Source organism: Molothrus ater, chromosome 6 (assembly GCF_012460135.2).
Source record: "Molothrus ater isolate BHLD 08-10-18 breed brown headed cowbird chromosome 6, BPBGC_Mater_1.1, whole genome shotgun sequence".
Lineage (NCBI taxonomy): Eukaryota > Metazoa > Chordata > Aves > Passeriformes > Icteridae > Molothrus > Molothrus ater.
The window spans coordinates 59,497,676-59,524,143 of record NC_050483.2 but is presented as its reverse complement, the minus strand read 5'-3'; the positions used below and the strand labels follow the sequence as shown (position 1 = coordinate 59,524,143).

The window sequence follows — 26,468 nt, the reverse complement described above, 5'->3', positions numbered from 1 at the left end:
AGGATTGCCATCTCTGCTGGCAGGGGGGCTCTGGGACCATCACTCTCCCCAAAACTGAGGCAAGATCCAGTCAGGCTGATGCAAAGGCAAGGAGCTGCTTCTGCAAAGGTTGGAGAAGGGTTTCCTGCAGGGTTCAATGTCTGTGTGAGGTTGAGTCTCTCTTCTGGAAGCATCCCTGTGGGCTTGGTCATTGGCATGGATGTGTGCCAAAGGCAGGTGTCCCGTGGGGATGTGGGATCAGGGAGACTTTTGATGTGCTGTCACTAGAATGGTGTGGTTTTGTGTTAAAATGATGTTGAAATTTGAGCCTGTGCTGGAAATGGGGCTTTTTGCTGAGAGGTTTTCATTTATTTTAAACAGAAATCAGTTTAAGAGGGTGCTGGTAGCAGACTTTGGGACTGTTGCATGTCAGAACTTTTGGAAAACTCTGAATTTCAGCCCTTCTGTGCTCAGTCATTGCTTTTCCCCATGTTTGGTGTGGGGTTGATCTCCTGTGCAGCACCTGAGGAATTTCACTGACACGTGAATCTTTCTGTGTGTCTGGGATCTGGGGAGTGTGAGCAAGGTGCAGCATGCTGGGATTGTTTGCATCCTCTGCTTGGATGCAGGGTGGGTTTGGGATCAGCCTGGGCAGCAGGAGACTTCTGGCAGATGGATGGATTGCCTTGGGAACCAAACTAAGGCCTCTCCTGCCCTGTCCCTTCCAGTGATGAGACCACCTTGGTTCAGGAAGAGGTCATGGACAATCCTTGGCTTGCAGGTGGTGCTCACCAGTGTGGGACTTTGTGGACGCATGAGGTGGATGTCCCAGCAGTGGGAATGAGCTCCCCAGTGTCCCACTGGTAGGGAAGGGGCCAAGGACTGTGGACAAGGCACTGCTGGGAGCAGAGCACATCAGCTGGGAAAGCTGTGGCAGAGCTCCTGTGGGGTTGTAGGTGCTGAATAAAGCAGGTCTCAATTTGGCAAAGCATTTCAAGCCTTTACAAACTAAAAACCTTGTCTCAGGCCCAGTGCTGTGCTGCAGCACAGACACCTGCAGGGCCCCCCTCCCTTGTGGGGTGTCACCACAGAGCCCCAAAGCTGCAAAACCCTGCATAGCTGCTTGTTGTCACATTGCCTTGTCCATGGAGAGCACCTCATCGTGGAGTCCATGGGGTTTTGAATGTCACAGAGAAAGGATTCCCCTCCCAGGTTCCTGACTGTGAGACCATGTTGAAGTCAGGAGGATAAATGTAATTTTGGGTACCCCTCCAGCTGGGCATAGAGGTGCTACCCAGCAGGAAACAACTGGGAAAGAAGAAGTCATTTCAGTCAGTGCATTTTAGGTCCCAAGTCACCCTCTGAAGCAGGGTGTGGGGCCATCTTTGATGGCACATCATTTTTCCATCCCAAACCCATCTCTCTAGCTCTGTTTAAGCATCCAGTTCCATTTTCAGCAATGCCACCATCCCTCAGGCCATAAATCAGTGTCTGCCATCCACAAAACAGCCCTTTGCTTGTGCTGAGCTCAATCACTCCGTGAGCTGCAGCACTTCCCATGTTCCTGGGAAAACAGCAGTGAGGAGCTTGGTGTGCAGTGGCACAATGCCACTCCCCATGGGCTAAATCCCAGTGGCTTTCCTACAGAAACCCAGCTTCTGAGGACGTTGGGTTGTTGTTCCCCTCCTCATCCAGGGGCTGGCTCCTTGTCCCATCTACAGCCCTGTGTCCTCATCCAGGGCTGGTTCCTCCTCACATCCCCAGCCCTGTGTCCTCCTCCAGGTCCTGGTTCCTTGTCCCATCCACACCCACAGCCCTGTGTCCTCCCAGAGGTCCATGAAGCTCAGTGAGGTGTCCCTTGGGATGCCCCTCGTGTTGGTGCTGATGCTGTTGCTCATGGTTGTGCCGTTCCATGAACTCAGTGGAGCTCTCCTGTCCTTCCTTTGTGCTGCAGATGTCCCAGCCTGGCTGAAGAGCCTCAGGCTGCACAAGTACGCCGCCCTCTTCTCCCAGATGACCTACGAGGAGATGATGGCCCTCACCGAATGCCAGCTCGAGGCACAAGTATGTCCCACCTCACCTGGGGGTGACAGCTTCCAAAGCCCCTTTGTGGGTCTTCCCATGGTTGGGAAGCAGAAAAAGGGAAATTGGGTCTTGGGGAGTGAAAAAATCTCGCATAGTACCTGAAAAAAACCTTGTCCCTGTGTTGTTGTTGCTGGAGTCCCAGCATGGAAGTCCAATCACTGGGAGCTGTGCTTGGGGTTTTTTTGCCTAGCTGGGATTAAGTTCAGGAGTTTCAGGGGTGCAGCTTGTGGTAGCCAACTCCCTTAAAGGCAGTGGGGCTTTGATGGCTGACTGCCTTTGCAAATGTTATAGAATCATAGAATATTGCTGATTGGGGTTGGAAGTGACCTTAAAGATTATCTGGTTGCAACCCCCACTGCTCTCAGGTTCACCTCTGCATTATCCTTGGGATAAAGAGGAATGGGAACACCATTGCTCTCCATGTGTGAGGTGCACCAGGGAGGGACAGGCTAGCTGGAAATCTCTATCCTCAGCAAGTCTGTGGTTGATTTTCCATGTCCCCCACAAATCCCTGCACTCAAAAATGTAATTAATTTCTAGCAGCCCTTTCTGTTTGGGAGAGGAAGGGTTTGGGTTGGGCCAGCTGCCCTGTGGAAGTGTTACCATCACGTTTTGTCCTGTTTTTGCAGAACGTTACCAAAGGCGCGAGACACAAAATAGTCATCAGTATCCAAAAGCTAAAAGAGAGACAAAACCTGCTCAAATCTCTAGAAGGGGTAAGTAATCACAACCATCTTTGTATTTCTTGTGTTTTTAAGAAGCCAGGAATTAATTCTGGGGTGAAGCACTCTTTGCTTAAACATATTGTGGGGATCTGATGCAGATTTTATTTCACAGAATTCCAGAATGGTTTGTGTGACAGTGATCACAGGGGTCCAAGGATGAGGGAAGAGATGAGGATCTGACTCCATGTTTCAGAAGGCTGATTTATTATTTTATTATGTATATTTTATTAACTATACTAAAAGAATAGAAGAAAGAATTTCATCAGAAGGCTAGCAAGGAATAGAAAAGAAGGGATGATAACAAAGGCTTGTGTCTCAGACAGAGTCCGAGCCAGCTGACTGTGATTGGCCATTAATTGGAAACAACCACATGAGACCAATCCCAGATGCCCCTGTTGCATTCCACAGCAGCAGATAACCATTGTTACATTTTGTTCCTGAGGCCTCTCAGCTTCTCAGGAGGAAAAATCCTAAGGAAAGGATTTTTCATAAAAGATGTCTGTGACAGGTTTGGGCTGGCAGGGACCTTAAAGTCCCAGCCCTCTGCCATGGTAGGGAGACACCTTCCACTAGACCACATTGCTCAAAGCTGTATTTGCACAGTGGGTCCTAATGCCTCTCACACAGCTGGCATGGATGTACCCTGTAGCCCTGGCCAGCCCCAGGGTGCTCAGAAAGGCTTGGTCATTCCTGAAACATCATATGGGCACCCTGTCCTTGGATAAAACACCAAACACCCACATCAGTGCTGAACAACAACTTGAATTTCCAAGGAGAATAAACAGAACCTTCTTTATCACTGCAACAAAAGCTTAAACCCTGCAGGAAGGGCTTTTGGGGATGTAGCAGCACCACAGCCTGGCTGGGAGCAGCTCACCCAAGCTCTCCCTATTTATTATGGCTGTATTATATTATACTTAATTGCACCATCTTCAAACAGCAACTTGCAGAGCCTCCCACTAGGGGCTTTTAAATACTTCTGTGGTGTGTTGCTATTTATTGGTGTTTTCCTTAACTTGCTGCTTCACTATTTATTTATAATATGGGCTTGTGCTCAGAGTATGGCAGGAGCTAATAAAGCCATATTTACCTCCGTTATTAATAATAACAACTATTAAATCCAAGAGCTGGATGGAGCTGGCTGCAGCCCTGTGTTTTCCAGGCTATTGCACAGCCTCTTCCTCCACTCCTCCACTGGGATTTGGGAATCTGGTATTGATTGAGTGGTGCTGTGCAGGAGCTGGAGCCCAGCTCAGCTGGCACAGCCAGCCAGGCACGCTGTAAAATACAGGAGGGAAGTGGCAGGGACTGGTTTGGAGCCCTCTGGGGTGGGTTTGGGCTGTGGCACTGTGACCCTGTCCTGCTCTGCTGGGGCTCAGAGCTGCCTGTGAGCTGCTTTCCCTGGGAGGAGACATCTCTGCTTTTCCAGGCTTCCCATCCAGTTCTTGCTAAACAAGAGCATGTGTGGGACTTGATGCTTTTGGGCAGTGTCTCGCTGCTAAATACTGCTGCTTTCTTGGAAAGAGCTGCTCCACCCCTCTCTGTTAGTTAGCAGGGCAGTATTTTCTCCCAGAAAAATAGTGCCCAGCAGACTGACACCAGATCTTTGTGAGAAATGGAGCTGAGACGTCCAAGAGTGAGCTGGGAATGCAGCAGGAATTAGAATCAACAACTGTTCCAGGGCTTGCAGACATCCCATGTGCCCACTTAGTGTCCCTTCCTTCAGCACATCAGGATTCACTCCAAAAGTTGCCTCTTTCCAAGCAGTGTCCCATGAGCCAGACTGTGCAGGAGCCTGCAGTGAGCTGTTCTGGTCCAGGCCACATTAAAAACAAAATGCATTTATTTCCCACATTAAAAACAAAATGCACTTATTTCCCATCAGTGGGACGAGGATCTGACCATAGAAATGGAGTTCTTGATCCACACCAGGAGCAAAGCTGGGGTGCACCCAAATTCTCTCCCTCCTGGGTGGATCTGCCCCAGGATCTCTGAATGGTTTTGCTGTGGGAGTTTCAGTTCTTTTCTGTGTCTGACCACAAATCACCTGCTGCCCTTGAAACCCTCCCAGTGCCCTCTGCATCCACTCCCCCAGCCCATCCCAGGGTGGACAGGGATGTCCCCACAGCTGCCACAGGACAGCCTCCTGCATCCCAGCATGGTCCTGGGCTCTGAGGTGATCCCAGAGCATGAGGATGCCATGGCAAGCAGTTTAGGGGCAGAGCAGTTAATGGGAGCCAGGCTTGAAGGTGGTGCTGGAAATGGGAAACGAGCCCATGTTAATGTAATTCCAGTGAAATGGAGCTGAAATGTTGGGATTGTAGGATTGCTGGGGAACCAACAAATATATTTTTGCCATCTGCTTTGTCAGAACCACGTCTGACTCCTTCCAAGGCTCACTGGCACAATGGGACAGATCTCCAAGGGCTCCTTTTCCTTAGGAAAAGCCAAAGCCTCCTTTTGCTATCAGCACTCAATGATGTGATAAATTTTTAAAATACACAAAATACTTGATATTTTAAAATATATTATTGCTGCTCTGGGCATCGAAATCTCCCAGGCTCAGTCACTTCCATGGACTTGCCATTACCCTGGTGGAAATGTGGAGACATTGAAGCTGGATTGTTGTTGGGTTTGGGTCCCAGTGGTTGATGGGGGCACTTTTATCTCTGGGGATTCAGTTCTGAACACATCCATGGATAATCAGACACAGTCCCTGCAGCACTCCCCTGATAAAAAGAAAAGACTTGGAGAATGACACCTGGCTGTTGGCTGTGGAATGCAGCAGGATCCTGAAGCAGGAGCAAAGCTGGGAATTCTCGGGGGGTCTCAGGAGGGGTGCTGTTGTCCCAGCAAAGACAAACCTCCTCTCTCTCTCTTCCATCCACAGGACATCCTGGAAGGTGGCAACTTGCGTGTCCCGCTGCAGGAGCTGCACCAAATGATCCTCACCCCCATCAAAGCCTACTCCTCCCAGAACTCGAGCACGGAGGAGCACAGCAGGGAGGTGGACTCGCACCACGGCCACCCCTCCTCCCTGCTGGGCTCGGACAGGGACAGCCAAGGCTCGGACTGCAAGGACTCCGCGGCCGCCGGGATGCAGCAGCACCACCTGCCGGGATGCGAGGGCGAGTCGGGAGGGGCCCCTTTGCCCGAGGGCGACCTGCCCGGGCAGTTCACCCGAGTGATGGGCAAAGGTGAGCAGCTGCCATTTCTCCTCGGACTCCTCACCAGGGATGAGTTTCCCTGAGCTTTTCCCTCCCCGCCTTTCCCTGAGCTCCTGCAGGTCCCAGTCTCATCACTAAGAAGGAGTTTCCCTGAGTTTTTCCCTTCCTGCCTTTCCCTGAGCTCCTGCAGGTCCCAGCCTGAGGGGTGATGTTTTTTTGAGGTCCTTTTGTCATGCTGGGGTTAGAGGTAAGAAGATAGGGCAGGTGGGCTGGGATTTTGGGGAGGGGCAGCAATGGCTCAAGCTGCCTGCCTGAGGTCCAAGGTGGACAGCATGCATTCCAAACTCCAGGTCCAAGGTGGAAAGCATCCTCTCCCTGCTCCAGGTCAGATGCAGAAATCACAACTTTTCCCAAGGTCAGGAGTGGAAGATGTCCTCTCTCATCCCATCCAGACCCCTGGGGTCATCCCACTGATCCAGAGGTGTTTTGAGCAGCATCCCTTGGACTTATTCTGCTTGGAGTAGGATAGCAGTGGTGCATGGGCTGGACATGAGCCATTTGGAGTGCAAATCAGTGGCTCCAAGCTCCTTTTTATGTCCCAGTTTGGATGCAGGACATCCAGAATACTCCGGTGCCATTCCCTGTCGAGTGCAGGGTGTGCAGCTTTGCACCAGGGATGACACATTGGGAGGTAACAGGAGCAAGCTGAGGTGGGGACTGACCTCCTGTGCAATATTCAGTGTTCTTGGAGCAAATCTGTGTGAGCCTGGATGTGCCCTAACCTTGCTGGTGGCTCCTGAGGTGTCAGTGCTGGCTGCATGGAGGGAGATCTCCCTGGGGAAGAGGAAAGGGGTTCTCATCTGCAGGAGACTGGGAACAGGAAGAACCTCATTGGGGTGCCACAAAGAAATATCAGCCTCGTCTCTATTTCCAACCTTTTTTGCAAAAAAATAGCTGAGATTTTTTCTAAAATAGCTGAGATTTTCTCTACACAGGAACCTGGTGCAGAATTTGTCCCCAGCTGCTTCCCTGCAGAAACAGCCACATGTGGGGCTCCAGCCCCATTTTATTCCTGTGACAAATGGCAGAGTGTGGCACAATCCCTGCCAAGATGTGGTGTCCTCCTGGACCCCCAGGCATCCCTGCCAGGGGTTTACAACAGGAGAAGCTCACTCCTCTGTGAGCTCATTCCCAATTCCTTCAATGACATTCATTCCAAAAGAGATTAAGATTCATCAGGGAAGGTGGGAATTTACCACTCTGCAGTGGGGGCAGATTTGGCCATGGGAGAAGGAGCTCTCCTGCCTATGAATAGGGATTAATCCTGTGCCCCTGAGTTGCTTAGGTCTAATTTGGGGACTCCAATGGTGCTACTCTGGATTTACACCATCATAACAGAGAACAAAATCTGGCCCTAAATATAGGAAGGTATGGCAGGAATTGGGGAAGGGCGTTTTTTCTCACTGATGAAAAATCTACTCGTGGTTACAAGGGAAACAGGATGTCCAAGGTGGTTGTGGGACCCCTCCTGGGCCCCATCCTGGTGTCCCCATCCCCATTTCCCTTCTCTTGTTCTTTTTTTTTCCAGTCTGCACACAACTTTTAGTTTCCCGACCCGATGAAGAGAATATAAGTTCCTATTTACAGCTCATAGACAAATGTCTAATCCACGAGGTGAGTTGTGTCAGATCATCTAAAACTGTTGTTCTCATCACTTGGAAACTGTTTCCAAAGTGTCTGTTTATGTAAACCTTTGGGTTTCTAACACAAATATTTTTGGGGGGTATTAATAGTAATTCTGACAGAGCAGGCTTGGAGCAGCCGGTAGCTCCAACGTGGTGCATGGAAATGTTGCTTCCCCCCACGCTGCTTTAATTGCCAAGGCCTGGAGCTGGGAAATTCATCTGTCTCGTGACAGTCCCAGCAGCAGCTGGATGAAAGCAAGAATCAGTCCCATCAGCAGCTGGATGAAAGCAAGAGCCCTGGGATGAACGTGCAGGTGGTTCCCATCAGACAGACCCGGCGATCCCTCGGCGTTGCCTCCTCCTGTTTTGCACCACGTGCTCTTGGGATTTTGCAACAGGGATTTTCCATCTGTTCCTGCTCCAGAGGATCTGCCTTGGCTGGGTGATGGCTTGGGATGGCCCAGGCTGTGCCACAGGGCTCTGGCACGCTCCTGCCTGCTGGCAGGGAGGTATGGCCGGTGTCCCTGGTGTCCTGCAGTGTCTCCTACCTGCTCTGGCAGCACCTGGAAGAAGCCGCTTCCATCACCTGCCTGTATGGGAGCAGAAGTTGTGGAAGCTGAGGACCAGAGAGCGAAGCCAGGAGGACATGGAACTTTTCCCAAAGTGCCTGCACTTTTCCCAGCAGAACCACCCAGGTCCCAGGACCACCCTCTGCGCTGGCTCCGGCGTAATCAGCGCCAGGAGAGAGCATCTCCTCCTGAGTGGTTCAGAGCAATCAAGTCAGGCACTAATTAGCCTCCAGATTGTCCTCTGGAGACTTCTGCTGCTCTCCAACAGAGACCTGGGGTGTCTAAAGTTAGCAGTGGTGGCACGTGGGTGTCCCTGTCACCCACGCCTCCTGCCTGGAGCTCCGGGAGCAGGTCTGTCACTGCCAGGTCTGTCACTGCCAGGGTGACCTTTGCAGGGAGCCTGGGTGGGTGACAGACTCACCCTGGGTGACCTCCCCAGAGCCTGTCAGTGCCAGGATCACAGCCAAGCTCTGCCCAGCCCTGAGAAGGAGGATAGAATGCAGGATGCCACAGGGCAGCTCAGCTTTCCAAACCCCAGCTTTGCTCACCCTGGCAGCATTTCTAGAGCCACATCCAGGTGACAAGTGTCACCACCCGTCAGGACCCACCGTCAAAGCCTCGCTCTGCCAAAAGGAGTTGGCAGCCTTGAGGCAGAGCTGGGCTGTCACTCTGGGACACAGGGAATGCTGCCAGCATTTTCTCCACCTGAGATGAGTAAATCCTGAGGAAAGACCAGTGTTTCCCCCGGGACTTTCTGATGGGGCTCAACTCACCCCATCACCTGCTCCAGCTGCTTTTCTTTACCCACACTGCCACATGCACATCCCTGCTGGCTTTGTCCACAAGAATATTCATCCATTTCCTATTTTCCTCTCTGTTTTTTTTTTTGGGCAGGCGTTTACAGAGATCCAGAAGAAGAGGCTGCTGTCATGGAAACAGCAGGTGCAGAAACTCTTCCGGTCTTTCCCTCGGAAATCCCTCCTGGAGCTGTCGGGCTATCGGCAGCAGAGGAGGTACGTGGGAACATGGGCCAGCAGTGGGAACATGAGCCAGCAGTGTGCCTTGGTGGCCAAGAAGGCCAATGGCTCCTGGCCTGGATCAGGAATGGTGTGGCCAGCAGGACAGGGAGGTCATTCTGCCCCTGTACTTGGTGCTGGTGAGGCCAAACCCTGAGTGCTGTGCCCAGCTCTGGCCCCTCAGTTTGGGAAGGATGTTGAGAGGCTGGAGCACATCCAGAGGGGGCAACGAGGCTGGAGAGGGGCTGGGAGCACAAACCCTGTGAGGAATGTTTGAAGGAGCTGGAGAAGAGGAGGCTCAGGGGTGCCCTTATTGCTCTCTACACCTTCCTGAAGGGAGGCTGCAGACAGGTGGGGTTGGTCTCTGACAGAACCAGAGGACACAGCCTCAAGCTGTGTCAGGGAAGGTAGAGGTTGGATATTAGGACGAAATTTTTCACCGAAAGAATAATAAAGTACTGGAATGCTCTTCCCAGGGAGGTGGTGGAATCACCATCTCTGGATGTGTTTAAAAAAGACTGGACATGGCACTTGGTGCTACAGTTGAGGTGTTAGGGCACAGGTTGGGCTCAATGATCTTAGATGTCTCTTCCAACCTCATTTTTCTGTGATTTTGGCAGGGGGGGATGGATGCAGTGGCCAGAGCAAGAGCACTCCAGGTGGGAACATCCCCTCAGAGGGAGGGATGGGTCCTGCTGGGTTCAGAGCTGTGTTTAGGGAAGAGGAAGGGTTGGAAAAGCTTCAGCAGTGGAATCCCAGGTGCTGGCTGGGAAGGGAGCACAGCAGGCAGTGCCCAGGTGTGTGTGGTCGCTGCCTTTCCCTCCCATCCCACCCTGCCTCCGTGGCTCCAAACCCAGCACTTCCCAGCTGTGCAGGGTGTCCCCAGTACTGGGCCCTTTCCCTGCTGCCCTTTGTGATGGCATCAGCACTGGAGTTTCCTCCAAAAGCTGTCAAAGGGCAGAAGAAAAGGCTGGAAGCTCTGCAGAGCCAGAGCTGCAGTCAGAGAGCCAGGCAGGGCTGTGTTGGGAACACCATGTTTGCTCGCTTCCAAGGTGATGCTGCATTTCAGGTGATCCTAGAAAGCATAGGGTTTGTGCCAAAAGAAAGATTTTTAAATCACTTTTAACAACATCACCCCTTTGTTTCATTTTGCAAAGCCAGATTTGTTGCAAGTTTTTTATTCCCAAAACAGACGGTGTTTTGGAGATAACTGGGAGTATAGGAACTTCCAGGATGAGATTTCAGCTCCTTTAGCTCAGCCCTTCTTAATAAAACTTGGATTTATTAGGTCATTCTAACCAAATTTTACAGAACTTGAGAAGTCTCAGAGGTGACCATATTTGTAAAAACAAACCTCCTAGAAGGGGAGAAAGAAAATGCAACAGCAAAAGCTGAACTTAAATTAGACACTGGAGAATCCACTCATGAGAATTCTCAAAGAAATCAAGTTCCAGGGGCATTACCTGGATTATTTTAGATTGTATTTAAGAACAGACCCATTTTGCAGGAGTAAAATAAGCTTTAAAGAAAACCAGTGTGGATCTGAGAACTGCAGGAGGGTGGGAAGGCGAGCGGCAGAAGGGAAGAAGAGAGGATGCTGCACACCCAGACTGCCTCCTTCCCACTGCCTGTGCAGGGTGGAGGGACCACCTCGGTGGGGTGGGAGGGTCAGGACCCCTTAGAGGGGGTCAGTGTCTCACCCTCAGTGGGGTGGGAGGGTCAGGACCCCCTTCCAGGGATCAGTGTCCCACACCTGATGGGATGGGAGGATTAGGACTCCCTGCCAGGGCTCAGTGTCTCACCCTCAGTGGGGTGGGAGGGTCAGGACCCCCTTCCAGGGGTCAGTGTCCCACACCTGATGGGATGGGAGGGTCAGAACCCCCTCCCAGAGAGGCTCAGTGTCTCACCTTGGTAGGGTGGGAGGATCAGGACCCCCTCCCAGGGCTCAGTGTCTCAACCTTGAGGTGGGGTGGGAGGGTCAGAACCCCCTCGGAGGGGTCAGTGTCTCACCCCTGGTAGGATGGGAGGGTCAGGGCTCGGTGTCTCACCCTCAGTGGGATGGCAGGGTCAGGGCTCAGTGTCTCACCCCCGGTGGTTTGGGAGGGTCAGGGCTCAGTGTCTCACCCCCGGTGGTTTGGGAGGGTCAGGGCTCAGTGTCTCACCCTCAGTGGGATGGCAGGGTCAGGGCTCAGTGTCTCACCCCCGGTGGTTTGGGAGGGTCAGGGCTCAGTGTCTCACCCTCAGTGGTTTGGCAGGGTCAGGGCTCAGTGTCTCACCCCCAGCTCTCTGTCTCTCTGTCTCTCTCCACAGCCGAGGCTTTGGCCAGTCCAACTCGCTCCCGACCGCCGGCTCCGCGGGGGCGGGGCTGGCCCGGAGGAACCCCCGGCAGTTCCAGATCCCCTCCCGCAACCTCCCCACGGCCCGGCTGGGGCTGCTGGGCCCCACGGGGCTGCTGGGCACCCCCCAGCGCAGCCCTGCTGCCAGCCCTGCCATCCTCAAGCAAGGCAGACAGGTTGGTCGGCCTTCCTGACATTCCTGGCTCTTCCAGCCCTGTCCCAAGAGGGAGCTTCCTTCGTTTTTCCTTCTCTGACTTGTCTAGATCATCCCCAGTTTTTTTCCCACTCTTCCAGCAGTTTGCAGGCATTTGGGTTGGGCTCCCCTCTGTGCGGTGGGATGTGGAGGTGGGAGCAACAGAAGGGGAAAAGCTGAGTCCTTAAAGTGGCTTATAAAACAGGGAGAGGGGATTTTGGCAAGAGCAGATTGTGGTAGGAGAAAGGGGAGCGTTCTAAATTGGCAGAGGGGAGATTTTGATGAGATGCTGGGAAGGAATTCTTCCCTGTGAGGGTGGTGAGGCCCTGGCACAGGATGCCCAGAGAAGCTGTGGCTGCCCCTGGATCCCTGGCAGTGTTCCAGGCCAGGCTGGACAGGACTTGGAGCAGCCTGGGACAGTGGAAGGTGTCCCTGCCCATGGTAAGGGGTTGGAACAAGATTATCTGTAAGATCTCTTCCAACCCAAACCATTCTGTGATTCTACAAGCCCAAAGTGGCTATAAACCCACAGCACAGAGGGCTTTGCTTTGCATCCCACCCCTGTGTTTGCTCCCCACAGAACCTGTGGTTTGCCAACCCTGGGGGCAGTAACAGCATGCCCAGCCGGAGCCACAGCTCGGTGCAGAGGACGCGCTCGCTGCCGGTCCACACGTCCCCGCAGACCATGCTGATGTTTCAGCAGCCAGGTAGGCAGCACAGGGGTTTTTCCACTCACCCACAGCCAGGTGAGGTGAGGGGAGGTGAGAGAGGAGCTGTGCTGGTGAGCCTCCCCACAGGCACATGGCACACAGTGTGTTCCCACTGGGGTATCTCTGAATTCCTGGGATAACCATACACATCACTGAGGGATTTCTGACCCTGGATGTGCCACCTTGACTCTGTGTTACAGTGCTGGTGTCTTGCCTAGCTCATTTCTGAGGGGCTGCTGTCAGGAGGGAAGGTGGTGGCTGATCCATCACCTTTTCCTGCTGGATGGCCACAGCCCCGCTGCGGAAGGACTGCCTTCATGCACTCAGGGGAAATGGTTTCCACAGTGCGTGTGAAGGGAAATGCTGCTGTGTCAGTGCTTCCTTCCCCAGCACTGCCAAAGTGCTCCTGTGTATAGGAGCATCCTCTGATTCAGGGAGGATCCCTCTGACCTTGGACCCTGGACCTGGAGCATCCTGGCCCTGAGGAAGCCTCTTTGTGTATCCCTTCCTTAGCTTTGAGCCTTTTCCTACCAACACCCCACAACCATTTACACCTCGGGACAGGGAATCCATCCCCCAGTGAGCTTTCCCTCATCCCTACACTCCTGCTGCTTTGGGCTGGCAGCCAGTGGTGTTAAACTGCAGCATTTGGGCAGCAAATGTTCCCTTCAGCAGGAGCAGCAGCTGTTCCCAGGTATTGATTAAATACCAGGACAAGGGCACATTTCTCAGGCGCTGGAGGAGAATAAATGGGTTTCTCTTCATGTCGGCCTGCGGTGGATGAGGGCGTAGGAGGATCTGGGAGCCAAAGACGTGGATTAAATCACAAGGAAAATAAGCAATGATGTGATGCTGGGCTCACAAACCACTGTTTGCCAGGCTGTGGGGGGACCTCAACCCTCCTGGATCTCGTCCCATGTTCCTGTGAGCCAGTGGAAAGCGGGAGATGCCATCCAGCACAGTAGCACAAGCTGTATTTGCAGGTTTTGCTGCAGGGTGGGGAAAGTTTGCTTCTGTTTAGATTAGGACAGGGGTGTTGGAACGCTCCAAACTTCATGTGTGTGTCCCCTTTTTTGTGCTCACCCTCCCAGGGATGTGGCAGTGATGACGTGGGAGGCTGAGTGGGAGCCAAGCTGGTCCCAGAGAAGCCAGACAGTGGCTGTGCTGGTCTGTGCTGCCATCCCATGTCCAAGCATGGACAGCATCCATCCCCAGGAGATAACCAGGGCTGCCCCCTCCCTGGGTGGGGTTATGCTCTTGCTCCAGCTGCCCCTTACATCCCTCATCAGCTCCTGAACCCCCTCAGATTCATCCTTTACGGATAACAGGGGGTGATGACTGCTTCTGTGAGTGCCTCTTGCTGAAGATGATTTTTCTGGGAGACCTGTCAGACCCTCCTGGGGCATTTTTCAGATGGTTTTTCCCACACAGAGCAGGCAGGCAGGGTCCCTGCCAGATCCCTGACCAGGATCCCTTATTCCCTTTGTCCCTGCAGAGTTCCAGGTGCCGGTGACTGAACCTGACATCAACAACAGGCTGGAGTCCCTGTGCCTGAGCATGACGGAGCACGCACTCAGCGGTGAGCATTCCCTCCTCCTGGGGCTCTTCCAGCACGTCCACGCCTCCTCCGCTGAGCCCCCCAGCACCTGCCCCTGCCCCGTGCCCCCCAAAAGCTGGGACAGGCTGTGGCTGTGAGAGCAGCACGGGGCTGGATGCAGGGATGCTCGGGGGGTGTTCCCATGGGAACCTTGGCTTCTCTCGGCGAGGCGGCCGGGGCAGGGGGCAAAGCCGAATGCAGGGATCGCACCAGCACCAGTGGAGTCTGTGCTAATTAGCCACTCTTCAGCTTGCTAATGATAATTAGTGTTAGCTCGCTACTCTCGTTAGCTCTCGACAAAGCCCCTGCCGCCAGCGCGCTCGGATGGGTCACGGCTTTGGAGCGTTGTGCCCTCCTGCCACCGGATCCCTCCTCTGGCCAGGGGTGAATCCCTGCCAGGCTGTGCCAGGGGCTGTGCCAGGGGCTGTGCCGGGCACCGTGCCCTGGTGCTGGCAGTCCTCACACAGCCGGGGGTGCCAGCAGATAACGGGCACGGGGAGGGAGGAGGAGCGGGGCAAAACCAAGCGGGGAAGATGGAAGGCAGCAGCAGCAGAGCAGTGGAGAGCCCGTGCAGCACAGAGCCCCAGCTGGCACCAGAAGCTCCCGGTGTCCAATGGAGGCCCAGGCACAAGGGATGGCCCCGGCGATGGGACGAGCGCGGCCGCCCGGAGTCCCCAGTGACCGGCTCGGGTCTGCTGTGGAAACCCTGGACTGTGACCCGTGGCTGAGGACAGGAGCCCTCGGAGAGGACGAGTGCCACCAGGCTCCCTGCAGATGCAGCAGCCCTTCCTGGGGAGAGGAACGGGAGAACAAGGACTGTGGGAAGCAGCAGGGCCCTGGCAGCATCCCTGGCTGGGAAAACAAGGACACTTCTGTCACCCGAAGCGTTCCTCCGGCGCGTGCCCAGCCGAGGCTTAGCTGTCTTGTTCCTCTGCAGGGTACTGTTCCTCCAAGTTATTTTTTCCAGGTCGCATTCCCCGAGCCTCTCCAAACCGGTCGTGCTATAAATAGCTCTTAAAAAAATAAACCTTTCGGGGGAGAAAAAACAAAAAAAAAAAGGCGTAACAAACCTGTTTGTTTTTAGTGTCGAGGAGGGAGGCGGCTGTGGTGCCCCAAGTGGTAACAGGGAATCCTCTGTTCCACAGCCACTCTGGGAGCTGCCTCCTGCCACTCTCCATCCTGGGGATGGTGTTTGGGATGGGGGATGGGGGGTGGGATCAGGGCTGGAGGGTTGGAAATGCTGTTGGGTGCTGATTTCTGCCCCTGGGGGTGGGGACAGGGGGCTGCTGGTACTGGGGTCAGTTGTGAGGCTTTGGGGTGGGTCATGGACCCCTCGCTCCTGGGGTTGGGCTGTGGCTGGATGCATCCCTGCTGTCACAGGGTGCTGGGAACAGGAGCTGTGGGGAGACAGGAAGGATGCCTGGGGGCTTTTGTCCTCACGACCCTCAGATGGAGGAAAACTTTGCATCCTCTGCGGTGCAGCTGTTGCAGGGTTGGGTGAAGTGTGGGCAAGGCAGCCCCTGCGACCAGCTCTGTCCCTGTCCCCTGACTCCTGGTCAGGGACACATGAACTTGTCATGCTGTAGGAGAGTCCCAGACTGTCACCTGCCTTGTGACGAGTCCAGGCTGCCCAGAAACCCCCTCTGCTCCTGGGAAAGTGGTTGTGGAGTTGTGGCAGAAGGCCTGGACTGATGTTGGGACAGCAACCTGGGGAAGCTGCTGTGGGGTGGGGACAGTTGGTGGCACAGAGGGACCAGCAGAGCACTGACACCCCAAAACCCTTCTGCACCCCTTGGGGAGATGGGAGGTGGTGGGGGTGGCCCCAGCACTACCTCACTGTAGGGGCTGTGGGTTGGGGGTGCTCTGGGGGGTCCATCCCCTAAATCCCCAGCTTGGGGGGTACCAGTGCTCACTGGGGCTGCTCCTAATTCTCCCTTCCCACTTGCAGATGGTGTCGACAGAACCTCCACGATCTAGAAGGCGTCGCCACGGGGACGCTGGGCGGGACAACAACTGCTGCGGGTCCAGCGGCGAGGTCGGGGCTTGAGGGAGCCTCAGCGATAGCTTGCATCCTTTCTCCTCTCTCCTCTCCTCTCCTCTCTCTCTCTCTCTCCTGTTTTAATTTTGTGAATGTGTAGATTGTCCTTGTGAACATATCATTAGACTTGGAATTTGTGTTGTCATTTATTACATCCATGCTAAGGGGGGGAAAAGATGGCAAAAAAAAAAAAAATCTCAGCGACGACGATGAAGCAGCATGGGGAGGTTGGGGCGGACATGGAGGAGGAGGAGGAGGAGGAGAGTGCTGACAATGGAGGGTTCACCGTGGGCAAGCCCTGCTCCTGGAGGAGGATCCCAAGGAGCACGGAGCACCACGTGGGTGTGTGTGACCAAAAACCCTTTGGGGAGGATCCACCTGCCCTGCCAGGGGCTTCAGAGCTGGCAGTCCCATCTCTCGAGTTTCGCCGCTTTCGGGTGCGGGCTGACCCAGTGAGCCCAGATTGAAACAGAAACAGTAAAATAACCCCAAAATTTCCTTTCAGTCTAGCCAAGAGATCTGCAGTGTGGAGGCAGCATTGAGCTCAGGGCAGTGGAGGGTCAGGGGGTGCCTGTCCCTGAGCCCCAGTTGGATTGGGATGCAGGATGGAGCGGGGGCATCTCACCCAGAGGAGGGTCCTGGGGGGAGTCTGTGAATTTGGGGACACTGGGAGAAGTTCCTGCATCCTGGCTCCACACATCTGGCCCAGCCTGCCCAAATCCAGCTGTAAGGGGCTTTTCTAGTATGGCCAATGATGGATGAAGGAGCCTCCAAATAAAACCCAAGTCACAAAGGGCACCAAAATGCAGCTTCACAGCCTTGTTTTCTTGGCATTAACTGTGGGGCTGGCAGGGGCTGGGCTGCCCCTCTCCCACTGCTGCTTTTTATAACAGGAGCTAAATTTGGTGTTAAATTGGTAAATCTGACCCAGCACTGCTCTGACCTGCAGTGATGCTTCTCCCGGTCCCAATGCTGCTCCAAGTCCTCCAATGGAATAATAATAAATATAAAATCAATTAATTGAGCTGATGGGTGGCAGCAATATTTCCAAAATATGGCTGTGAGGAGGACATGGGCAGCGTTGTGTGCTAGGATCAGAGGGAGCAGGGCTCAGGGGGAACCAGAGCATGGGCAGGGCTGGGAGACGTGTGAATCCTTTTGTCATGCAGCGTTTTTAAGTTGTTTTTCTAAAAAAAGAGAAATATATCTATATCTATATATATGTATACAAAAACCCAAGTGCCAAATGCAATGTTTTATGTTTGCTGTTCCTTGGTGTCCTGCTTCCCGGCAGACAGGAGGTGGAGGGGGGTGATGGGGAGGGTGGAGAAGGGAAAACCTGAAGGCCAGGGAGGTTGGGAAGAGGTGTGAGGAGGTGAAGGCGAAGCGGGGTCGGCGCTGGGGACCTGGGTCACCCCCGAGCAGCCCCAGCTTGTGAGGTGTGAGCAGAGCCACCGTGGCAAGGGCCTCCCTCAGGGAGACTCCAGTGTACTTACAGAGCTGAAATTCTATTTATTCCTTCGCTGACTATGGACACGGAGGTTTTCTGATTGTTCAGAGAGATTATTTTGGATATTTTACCTATTAACTTGCTGTGGCTGGGAACCATGATAATGTCTGTTATTAACAACCACCAAATAATTCAATTGTTTTATCCTTTTGATGTTAAAAAAAAAAAGAAAAAAAGCTTATTTTCCATTGACAGTCTAGAGGTTAATAACGACTTAGTTGTGTTTGCTGTTTCTTGTTTTGTTTTTTTTGAGTAAAAACAACAAAAAAGTGGCTTCAGTTGTGTTCGGGAAGTGCTGCCTGGCTCTGCCTGCCGGTGCTAAGTGCGGGTGGCAGAGCTCCAGGGAAAGAAGCTTAAAAGGGAGGGGGAAAAAAAAAAAGCTTGAATCCTAAAAGAAATAAAAGTTATTTATAGAAAGAAAAAAAAAAGAAAACAAAAACTCCTCCGACAGTTGCATGAGTGAAGTCAAATATTCAGTAATAAAGCGGCAGTGCCTTTCTTTTTGTATCCCCGCTGCTGTCCCCTCCCTGTCCTGTCGGAGATGTCACCACTGCGGGGTCCTGGGGTCAGGTGGGCAAATCCCCCCCTCCTGCTGCCCCCCAGCGCCGCCGGGACCCTCTCCTGGTGCTGTTCCCCCGGCCAGCCCAGCACACACAAGTGCCCTTGGGCCCGGCGGATGCGACACCTGCGGGGACACAACCCTGTCCCTTCTTCAGTGTCCCCATCCCCGGGGACACAACCCTGTCCCTTCTTCAGTGTCCCCATCCCCGGGGACACAACTCTGTCCCTTCTGTGTCCCCATCCCCGGGGACACAACCCTGTCCCTTCAGTGTCCCCATCCCCGGGGGACACAACCCTGTCCCTTCTTCAGTGTCTCCATCCCCGGGGGACACAACCCTGTCCCTTCTGTGTCCCCATATCTGGGGACACAACCCTGTCCCTTCAGTGCCCCCAGATCTGGAGACACAACCCTGTCCCTTCTGTGTCCCCATATCAGGGGACACAACCCTGTCCCTTCTGTGTCCCCATATCAGGGGACACAACCCTGTCCCTTCTTCAGTGTCCCCATCCCTGGGGACACAACCCTGTCCCTTCAGTGTCCCCATATCAGGGGGCACAACTCTGTCCCTTCTCTGTCCCCATCCCCGGGGACACAACCCTGTCCCCTCAGTGTCCCCATCCCCGGGGACACCCCGAGCTCGGCTGCGCTGGAGTTGAGCTCAGCTCAGCAAAGCCCCCCAAGGGGTTTAGGGTGGCGGCATCCAGCAGGAAAATCCCAAACTGTGATGGAAGCTGGGTCAGCACTTAGGGGAGCGATTTCTGTTGTCACCTTTCTCCATGTCTCATGGGTTTGGCTTTGGGAATGTGCCTGGTGGAAAGTGGGTGGGTCCCGCAGACGTCTATAATTTGCACACAGCGACGATAACACTAAAGTTGATTTTATACGAGTCATCAGAGTTTGCAAAGTGAGTTTTATTTTTTGTATTCCTTTATCTTTACTTAAAGGTGAATGTGTATTCCTCTGGGAGGAATAGGAAGAAAAAAAAAAAAGAAAAATACATTAAAAAAACAGGAATGTTAATAATGTTAAACAGAATACTTCCTCCCTTATTAATATATATAACCCTGATGTATTTATGCCTATTGTAAGCTGACTTTAAAGAGCTTTGACCTCTCTTCTGTTGCATGCCGTTCCCGGGCAGCCTCTCCTTGTCCATGCATGCCTTTTGTCCTGGTTTTTCTGTACAAAGTTAGTGCACAAAAGAACTATTTTTGCCTAGTTAATGTTGCCGAGCAATGCCTATTTTTTAAATTTTAATTTCTTTTTTTTGGGTTTTTTTTTTTTTTGGTCATATACGGCAATAGCATGTTTGTTACATGTAAAAGCTTCCCGATATAAAGAAATACTAATGTTTGGAGATGCCAGTCTTTGCAAGTGTACAGTTTTCCAATGTTGTTCCCAGTGAAACACCCTCGTGATTTCCACTTGCTCCCATGTATTTATTACTCATTTCCTCCCGTGTAACTAGGAACCATGGCTATATTTCATATCTGCTCTATATTGAAAGTGAAGGGAGATGATTAATACAAGGTTTTGTAACACTGGGGTGTGGCGCCTCCTTATTTATCCCCTTTTTGGCAGCCGGCTTCGGACTCCTTCAGGCAAAAAAAAAAAAAAATCAGAATTCAATAGATGTTCGTCCCGTGGGCAAGAGGGGAGGAGCCCTCCACAGTTCCACAGGGGATTGGGGATCTTTATTTAAAGCCTGGGGCAGAGCTTCCAAATCCCTGGCATTCCCCACACAGCTGCCTCACTGTCCCTTTGGGGACATCCATGCCCATGCCCCAGGAGCTGTTTAGATGAAGGATTTTCCTTGGAAATCAGCAGGAACTGGGGCTGGCACAGCCCAGAGGCTGCAGAGGCACACGGAGGCTTGGCCCAGAGCCTCAGTGTGTGTGTGGAGACTTTTGGGGTGGGAATTTAGGGCTGGGATCTTTCTGAGATTAAAACCTGCACATTTCAGACCCTCCTGGGGCTGGATCAAGCAGGGAAGGACGCTCAGAGCTGGTGCTGCCACTTCCCGTGGATACTCTGCTGTGAGAAGTGCCAAGGGCAGCACCTTCTACCCCTGGTTTTTCCATGTTTTCTCAAACTGAGCCTCCACATCTCCAGGCTGATTAAGGCCAGCCCTGCAGGCTCTTCTCTGCCTCATCAGCCTGGCCATTCCTGCATCCAGGTCCAGGGATGCCCTCCAGAGACCTCCTGGATGTCTCAACCCTGCTCATGTCCCTCCACAGCCTGGGTGGCTCAGGTCCCCACGAGGAGCAGAATATGCAAACACATTCAGGGTTCATTCAGGTGGTTTGAACACTTCATCTGCTGCTTCTCCTAGGATGAGGCTCCCAGTGAGCTCTCCAAATGCTGATGGTGCCAAGACCCCAAAACCTTGTCCTCAAGCTCCTTCTATCTGGGATGCTCCCAAGCATCTTGGGCCAGGCCACCCCAGAAGGGAAATATTTGCCATGGTGCTCAGTACCACCTGAATTTCCCTGTCCATCCACATCCACAGCCCACTGGCCACGGCTCCCTGCACTCGTGGGGAATTGGCCTCCCTACACAGCTCAGACAAACTTAAATTCCAAAAAAAAACCCATCTCCTTCCAAACAATTTGCCTTTCCAGGCTCCTGTGCTGCTGTCTGGGTCTCACAGCACAGGGCTGTCGCACTAACAGAGAATGGAAACAAAAAGGAAAAGGCAGAAACACCTGGGTTGGAAAAGGGGAGTTGGAGGGGCCAAAAAGGCTCCAAGGAAAGTCCATGGCAGTCACAGGTTAGGGAGAGTCTGTGGGTCCTGCTGCCTGGCAAAAGGAAAAAGTCCTAAAAAAGGAAAAGCAGGAGGAGAACAAAAAACATTTCCATGCTGGCAGAAGCTTGGTGAATCTGTTGGGTGAATCTATTGCAGACACTAAAGGCTTTACCTGCCCGTGCACCTGGATTCCAGCACACCCGAGCCCTGTCCAGCCCAGGGAAATCTGATCCCCTTCTCCTGCCTGGCAGGTCCTGCAGCCCCTGCCCAGCTGGGGCAGAGCCAGGAGCTGTTCCAGCAGCTGCTGGGCTCTCACAATCCCAGCAGGAGCTGGATAACCCCACATGTGTGAACATGATCTCCTATTCCATGTCTGCCTATTCCAAAAGGTGGTGGAGAAGCAGCCCCAGCCCTGGAGCCAGGCAAGTGCTCCTTCCAAGGGGATGCTCCTGTCCCTTCTCCTGACCCGGTTCCCGCTGTGGGTACAAATTCCTCATTTTTAACACTGACTGGAATATCCCAGGGAACAACCTACCCAGCAGGAAGGGATTTCCCACTCCAGGGAAGGTTTTATGCAAGATGGAGAGGGCTTTTCCAGCAGAGCTCCTCGGGATCAGGGAATAATGAATTCCCCACGTCTGTGGGCTGTGCCAGAGGCAGGGTGATGCTGCTGGCCTGGCTGCCAGCCAGGAATGCTCCCAGGATACACAAATTCCCAGCTGCTCCCGGCAGCCCAGGGCAGCAGAGTGGCCACCTCAGCCAGCCTGGCCTCTGCCACCAGCAGGGAGCTGCTTTAGCTGGGGTCAGCAAAGGGAGCAGGAATGCACACCTGGGATGGGCACCTGGGGCAGGGATGGGTGCCCTGGCATGGGATCAGCCTGGGCACCCACAGAGCTCCCCAGGGCTTCTCCCAGAGCCCAGCACAGGCAGAGCAGGTGCCTGCAGGAGCAGAACAGCTTTAAACTAAAAGAACAGTTTTAAAGTAAAAGAGGAGAGATTTGAATGAGGTGTTAGGAAGGAATTTGTTACTCAGAAGGTGCTGCGGCCATAACACAGGCTGTCCCCAGAACCTGAGGTTGCTCTGTCCCTGGAAGTGTTCAAAGCCAGGTTAAAAGTGTTCAAAGCTTGGAATAACCTGGGATAGTGGATGGTGTCCCTGTCCACAGCAGAAGATTATCTCTTTTTTTTTTTGCACCAAAACCATTCGGTATTTCTATGATTTTCCCTCTTCTCTTTATGGAAACACCCCACTGACAGAGCCTGCTTAGAGGACATGTGATCCAGCTCAGCCAAAATCCCCCCTTATCGAAAGAAAATATATTTTTGGGCTAATTTTAAGTAATAATAATAATACCTTTTTTAAATCTCTCATGCTGGCATGTAGCCTCTGCTTTTGGACAAACCAGCTCCATCCCCAGCCCTGTCCAGGGGCAGCACGGGGGCTGTTTGCAGCATCACCCAGCAGTGGGATGCAGTGCAGGGTGATGATGCTGCCCCTCTTGCACCCCCACGCCCCCACTCTGGCACTCGGGGGATCCCTGGGCTTCCCAAAAACGCCTTTCCAGCCCCAGGGAAGCTCCTGCGGCTCCTGCAGAGAGCAGAGCTCGGGGCCGGCTCAGCAGGGGGAGCCACAGACTGTGCGAGCCGGGACCCGTCAGTGCCACCCTCTGGAAAATCCCTTCGCCAGGAGTGCTTGTGCTTGGGAGCTGAGAGGCCTCAGAAAAGAAGGAAAACAAGAATTATCTGACTGCCTGGGAATGTGGGAATGTGGTCTGGAGATCGTTTACCAACAGGTGCTTCTTTGACTGGTTCCATGTGAATTGTTTTTAATTAATGACCAATCACCATCAGCTGTGTTGGACTCTGAGGAGTCAGTCACGAGCTTTCATGATCGTTCTTGCGAAGCCTTCGGATGTATCCCTTCTGTTTCTTTAGTATAGTTTAATATAATATAATATAATATAATATAATATAATATAATATAATATAATATTATATTATATTATATTATATTATATTATAATATATTATAATATATTATATTATATTATATTATATTATATTATATAAAATGTATTTGTATATATTTTATATATAATATATATTTTATCTATTATATACATAGTATGTTTCTATATCAATATATATTATAATAATATATTTATAATTATATTAATATATGATTATATAATTTTAAATATATAAAATATATTTGTACGTATTTTATATCTAATATATATTTTATCTAGTATAATAATATATATTTTTATATCTAATATATATAATTTATTATAATAATATATTATATAATATTAATATATTATTAAATAATTCTAAATATATAAAATATATTTATATGTATTTATATAAAATATATATTTTATCTATTATATATAATATAATTCTATGTCTAATATATAAAACATATTATTATAATGTATTATATTATATTATATTATATTATATTATATTATATTATATTATATTATATTATATTATATTATATTCAGCCTTCTGAGAACATGAGTCAGATTCTCATCTCTCACCTCGTTCTGGGGACCCCCTCAAACACCACAGGGACCAGCTCAGCCCCCGGGACATCCCTGACCTCGGGCATCACCCAGCACCTTTGCAGACCCCTCCCTCCCTCCCACTGCTGCTTCCCTACAAAACCTTTGCCATCCTTTCTTTCTCCATCACCAGGCCCGTTTCCCCCCAGCTGATCTCCTGTGGTGAAGGGCAGTGCAGGAGAGCTGGGGTGCAGCCCCCGAGCTCAGGGCTGGCACTGGGGCTGTGCCCACAGCCAAGGGCTGGCCCCTACACAGCACCAAAAAGCAGCAGAGAGTGTCCTGAGCTGGAAGGGACCCATAAAGGTCCCTCCAGTCCAGCTCCTGGCCCTGCACAGACACCCCAACATCCCCAGCCTGTGCCTGAGAACATTGCCCGAAGCCTTCCTCAGCTCTGGCAGGATTGCTGCAGGGACCACTTCCTTGGGGAGCCTGCTCCAGTGGCTGCATCCTGAAATTTTGCCTTTTCCCTCCACATTGATGCACCTTAGTGACTGCCACCTCCTCCAGGCATTCCTGCAGCCCTCCAGCAGCTCCATGCCTTGCTCCAGGACGAGGGAGCTGTAGAGGTGCCAGCTGTGGGAGGAGCTGTGCTGGCACCTGGGGATGCTCAGAGGGCTCAGAGGCACCCACAGCCAGGGCAGGAGGGAGCTGAGGCACAGACACCTGGCCAGGGTCCCAGGAACTGCTCCCTCCATGGCATCCACACATCCAAGGCCAAAGCAGCACCCCTGTGCTCTGCCTTGGCACTTTTAAAATCATTTTCAGGCCTTTGCAGTGGAGTTGATCCCTCTTGGTGTGGGTTTTTCACCTTTGCTTCACTGGCACAATCCTGGTGTGGAGAAGAAGAGCAAACAGAGGGAAGGTGGTACATTCACCTCCCAAAACCACCCCTGCAACACCCCAACACCAAAAGCACAACATAAACTTGTTAAAAATGACAAATAAATGCCTTGTGATTATATTCTTTGTGTATTTTAGCAATATTCCTTTGAATACTGGGATTTATTTTCTGTGCCTCCCAGGCCAAGACTCATTAACAAGAGCTTTAATGTCTTATGCCCCTTCAACTCCTAAATCATGAGTGTAACTTCCAAAACAACTGGAAGGCAAAGCTTTTCCTAGAAGTTATGATTCCAGGAGGGCTCAGCCAAGGCTCAAAGGGTACAGTTCATTACAGGCTCTTCCCCAACTCCAGAAACAGGAGCTGAGGAGCTGCTGGAGCTCTTTAAGGAACCTCCAAGGTGTGGAAGGTTGTGGAGGCTGCACGAAGCCTCTGGGATGATCCCAGCCCTTGCCTGCAGCCACTCAGTTGCTGGAAGGCAGATTTTTGTCTAAAAAGAGCCTAATTTGGAGCCCAGAGCTGGAGGAATTGCCTGAACTGAAGCATCCTGGTGGGCTTGGCAGTGCTGGGATAACTGTGGGGCTCAGTGGCCAGAGGGGGCTCTCCCAAATTTCATGATTCCATGATAAAAACCTGCACCTGGAGCTGGAACACAGGTGGTGAGGGCCAAAGGGCCCAGGGCATGGCTGGACGTGGCACAGGGATTTATGGAATGGTCACTCCACAGCACAGGGGCAGGAGGTGATGGGAGACACCCAAAATAAACAAAGTGAGAGGAAAAGACCTCAAAGAACCTGCTCAGATATTTTCCCTTGACAAAATAAAATTGATAAGCAACACATAGCACTGGAGAGCATCAGGAAAGGAATGGAGCTCATGATAAATCAGGTGAAGTCCTGGGAAATGGGGCAGGTCAGGGCTGGGAGGATGTCCCCTTATTTAACAGCTTTTGGTCCTTCTGTTTTAGCTTTTTGTTTCAGGTTTGGGTTTTTTTTTTTTTTTTGGTGGTTTTGTTTTTGGGGTTTTTTTAAGCTATAAAGCAAAGTATCAGAAGTAAAATATTTTTTCACCCCAATGAAAACAGACTTTCCCATGATGGCAAAACCAGTGAAGTTCCTTCCCAATCCCACACCTTAAAAAACCCATAAAAATAGCTAATTCCTTGCAGAAGTGCCTGTTTTCCCAAACAGAGCATTTCCCACCACAAGCAGCAGCTTTCATGCACAGCTGTGGGAAAGGCAGAACTCAGCCTCACCACAAGGATGGGCCTTGCCAATGCCCCTGGGGCTTCCCAGGAGATTTATTTCCACACAGTTCAGACCAGCTTGGATCAAAAGGACAGAAAGGGCTGGAGGAGGCTTCATTCATCCTCCCTTCTCCTTTGCTGGTCCCCAGAGTGGACACAGACCCTGGGACCCCTTCCCTTGCACTGGGGCTGCTCTGCTCCTCACAAGTCTGGGATCCATGCATTTTATTTTATTTTATTTTATTTTATTTTATTTTATTTTATTTTATTTTATTTTATTTTATTTTATTTTATTTTATTTTATTTTATTTTATTTTATTTTATTTTATTTGCCCTGAATCCCAGCAGTATCTGCTTCCTGGGAGGCTGGAGGACAGGAGGAATGGCTTTAAGCCAATCTGCCCACCCTGCACCCATGGGCAACCCAACCCAACCCAACCCATGGGCAACACAACCCAACCCAACATCAGTCCCTTGTCACAGATGCTGATGGGATTTATTTGTTCACGTCAGGAGCCAGGAATTTCCTCAGGCCAGTGTGAGGTCCAGGACAGCTGAAGAAGGGTACAAAGGGTGCAAGGAGACTGTGAGACCCCCCAGGCTCAATGGCAGGAGCAGCCACTGCCCCTCACCACCCCTGCTCCAGTGTATCTGCTCTGGATTCCCCTGGCTCCAAGCAGCAGTGAGAAGAAGGTGACAACAAATCCTGGAGGTTTTTTTTGCTTCCCAGTCACCAGCTGGGGACTCCCCTGTGGATAACAGCACCCAGCACCCAGAGGAGCAACCCAGCACCTCATCCATGGGTGAAAACCATCTCCACATGAGGGGAGGGAGCTCTGTCCCTTCCCCTGTGCAGGACCATCCCCTCCAGGTCCCCAAGGATGCTCCCACTC

The 26,468-nt window shown here is 51.9% G+C and overlaps 1 protein-coding gene across 5 annotated transcripts in view; it reads left to right on the top strand.

Moving 5' to 3' along the window:
• SAMD4A (sterile alpha motif domain containing 4A) overlaps positions 1-19,713 on the top strand; it is a 101,944-nt gene extending 82,231 nt beyond the window's left edge. For 2 of the 5 annotated variants that reach the window (XM_036383704.2, XM_036383703.2), the window contains 9 exons: positions 1,934-2,043; positions 2,694-2,780; positions 5,680-5,986; positions 7,545-7,630; positions 9,105-9,223; positions 11,537-11,738; positions 12,336-12,462; positions 13,961-14,044; positions 16,011-19,713. In XM_036383704.2, the coding sequence (XP_036239597.1) occupies positions 1,934-2,043; positions 2,694-2,780; positions 5,680-5,986; positions 7,545-7,630; positions 9,105-9,223; positions 11,537-11,738; positions 12,336-12,462; positions 13,961-14,044; positions 16,011-16,039 (1,151 nt within the window). In that variant the 3' untranslated portion in view covers positions 16,040-19,713. Of the gene's footprint in view, positions 1-1,933; positions 2,044-2,693; positions 2,781-5,679; positions 5,987-7,544; positions 7,631-9,104; positions 9,224-11,536; positions 11,739-12,335; positions 12,463-13,960; positions 15,243-16,010 lie in introns of those variants that run through there. The other 3 variants (XR_004980281.2, XM_054515104.1, XM_036383702.2) reach the window with 3 other exon arrangements.
• The last annotated feature ends 6,755 nt before the right edge of the window (positions 19,714-26,468 follow it).